Source organism: Phalaenopsis equestris, unplaced genomic scaffold, assembly GCF_001263595.1.
Source record: "Phalaenopsis equestris unplaced genomic scaffold, ASM126359v1 Scaffold000267, whole genome shotgun sequence".
Taxonomy (NCBI): domain Eukaryota; kingdom Viridiplantae; phylum Streptophyta; class Magnoliopsida; order Asparagales; family Orchidaceae; genus Phalaenopsis; species Phalaenopsis equestris.
In genome coordinates, this window is record NW_018164709.1 from 97,121 (window position 1) to 98,396 (window position 1,276).

At 46.0% G+C, this 1,276-nt stretch overlaps 2 protein-coding genes across 2 annotated transcripts in view; one reads left to right on the plus strand and one right to left on the minus strand.

Annotated features, from left to right (window-relative positions):
- Positions 1-1,276, plus strand: part of LOC110024687 (protein ANTAGONIST OF LIKE HETEROCHROMATIN PROTEIN 1) — an 18,858-nt gene that overhangs the window by 10,045 nt on the left and 7,537 nt on the right. The gene's annotated exons all lie outside the window — the stretch shown is intronic.
- Positions 229-1,270, minus strand: LOC110024692 (F-box/LRR-repeat protein At3g48880-like). The gene is made up of 2 exons (XM_020724805.1): positions 825-1,270; positions 229-748 (listed from the first exon to the last, which is right to left on the minus strand). The coding sequence occupies exons 1-2, from the start codon at positions 1,154-1,156 to the stop codon at positions 238-240; spliced, it is 843 nt and encodes a 280-aa protein (XP_020580464.1). The 5' UTR covers positions 1,157-1,270; the 3' UTR covers positions 229-237.

Below are 1,276 nucleotides of genomic sequence, written 5' to 3' on the forward strand. Positions count from 1 at the left end.
TATATAAATATGAATTATTAGACATTAGATACATAAATAGCTAAAAATTCCATGGTGAAATGAACGCCATTGTTTGTTGAGATAAGCATCCATTCTAAACCTAAAACGAAGAAAAACTCATTTAAAAGAGTTCCGATCAGCGGAATCGATCAGAGCATTCAGGGGTTTGAAAAGCTGGAACCAAAAAGAAAATTTGGAAAAAAAAAACCATCCATTATGATGCATGCAGGAATGAAATCAAAGCAACCACATCTCATAGCAATCATCATAATACATCAACATCTGCTCCAAAGAAACATACCCATCATCTTCAGCCTCACACACATCTTCGATGGTGGAACCCTCATGCTCGAAAAGCTCAATCCCACTCGCCCTTTTCTTCACCTCCTCATCCACCTCAAATCCGGTACAATCTCTCACACTCAATCGCTTCAGATGCCTGCATCCGTCAACTATGGCAAGCAGTTCCCCTCTGCCCAACCGGCAGCTGCTTAGATCCAGCCATTCCAGATTCGGAAGACAGCCCACAATCGCTGCGGCGTCTTCTTTCTTGATGGATCCCCGGAGCTTTAGCCCCTTGAATTTGTTGCAGTGGATACCGATCTGCTTCACCATCTCAGCAAGAATTGATGGCTTTGATTCCATCTCAAGCACCTCAAGCTCCTTCCACTTGCTTATCGCTTTCAACAGTTGTTCCTCATCCTCCGATTCAACCCTAGGGAGTATCAGATTCCTCAGCTTCGGGCACCTATATTAGATCGGAAATCATCAGCCCCGCCTAATCGTCTCCAAACTTTGTAACAATTTAATGAAATAGAACTTACTCATCGGACGCGAGGGATAGATCTTGTTTCGAAACGGAAAAGTGCGAAGGGAATCGGAGATCAACGGCGGCACCATGGGCATGGTCCAGCGCGAGCTTGAAGAAGCCGGAAAATGACAAGCGCGGAACGGAGAGCGCCAGGGCCAAGGGGCTTGACGAATTGAAGTCTAGGTAGCGAAAATCAAGGATTCGCTGGCAAAGAGGGTCGAAGGAAGCTTGATTCCAGGATCTGCAGACGAAGGAGACGGCGGTGATGAGATCTTCGAGGCCGAGTCTAGAGAAGATGTTGACAAGGCAATCCGTCTGCATCCCCTCCCATCCTCTTAGCTCCATTATTAGGGATTTGAGCCTTTAGTTTCTGCGTGTTCCGAATTCCTTGTGTTTGAGATGGTGGAAGACGGAGTTCAATGCGGTATTTAAACAAACAGGTGCACTGTATACCGCTCTGGAAAG

Excerpts from the sequence above, each read along its gene's own strand:
- LOC110024692 (XM_020724805.1), bottom strand. The coding sequence starts at position 1,156 with ATGGAGCTAAGAGGATGGGAGGGGATGCAGACGGATTGCCTTGTCAAC. Across the intron at positions 749-824 it reads CTATCCCTCGCGTCCGATGA|GTGCCCGAAGCTGAGGAATC; the intron begins GTAAGTTCTATT and ends GATCTAATATAG.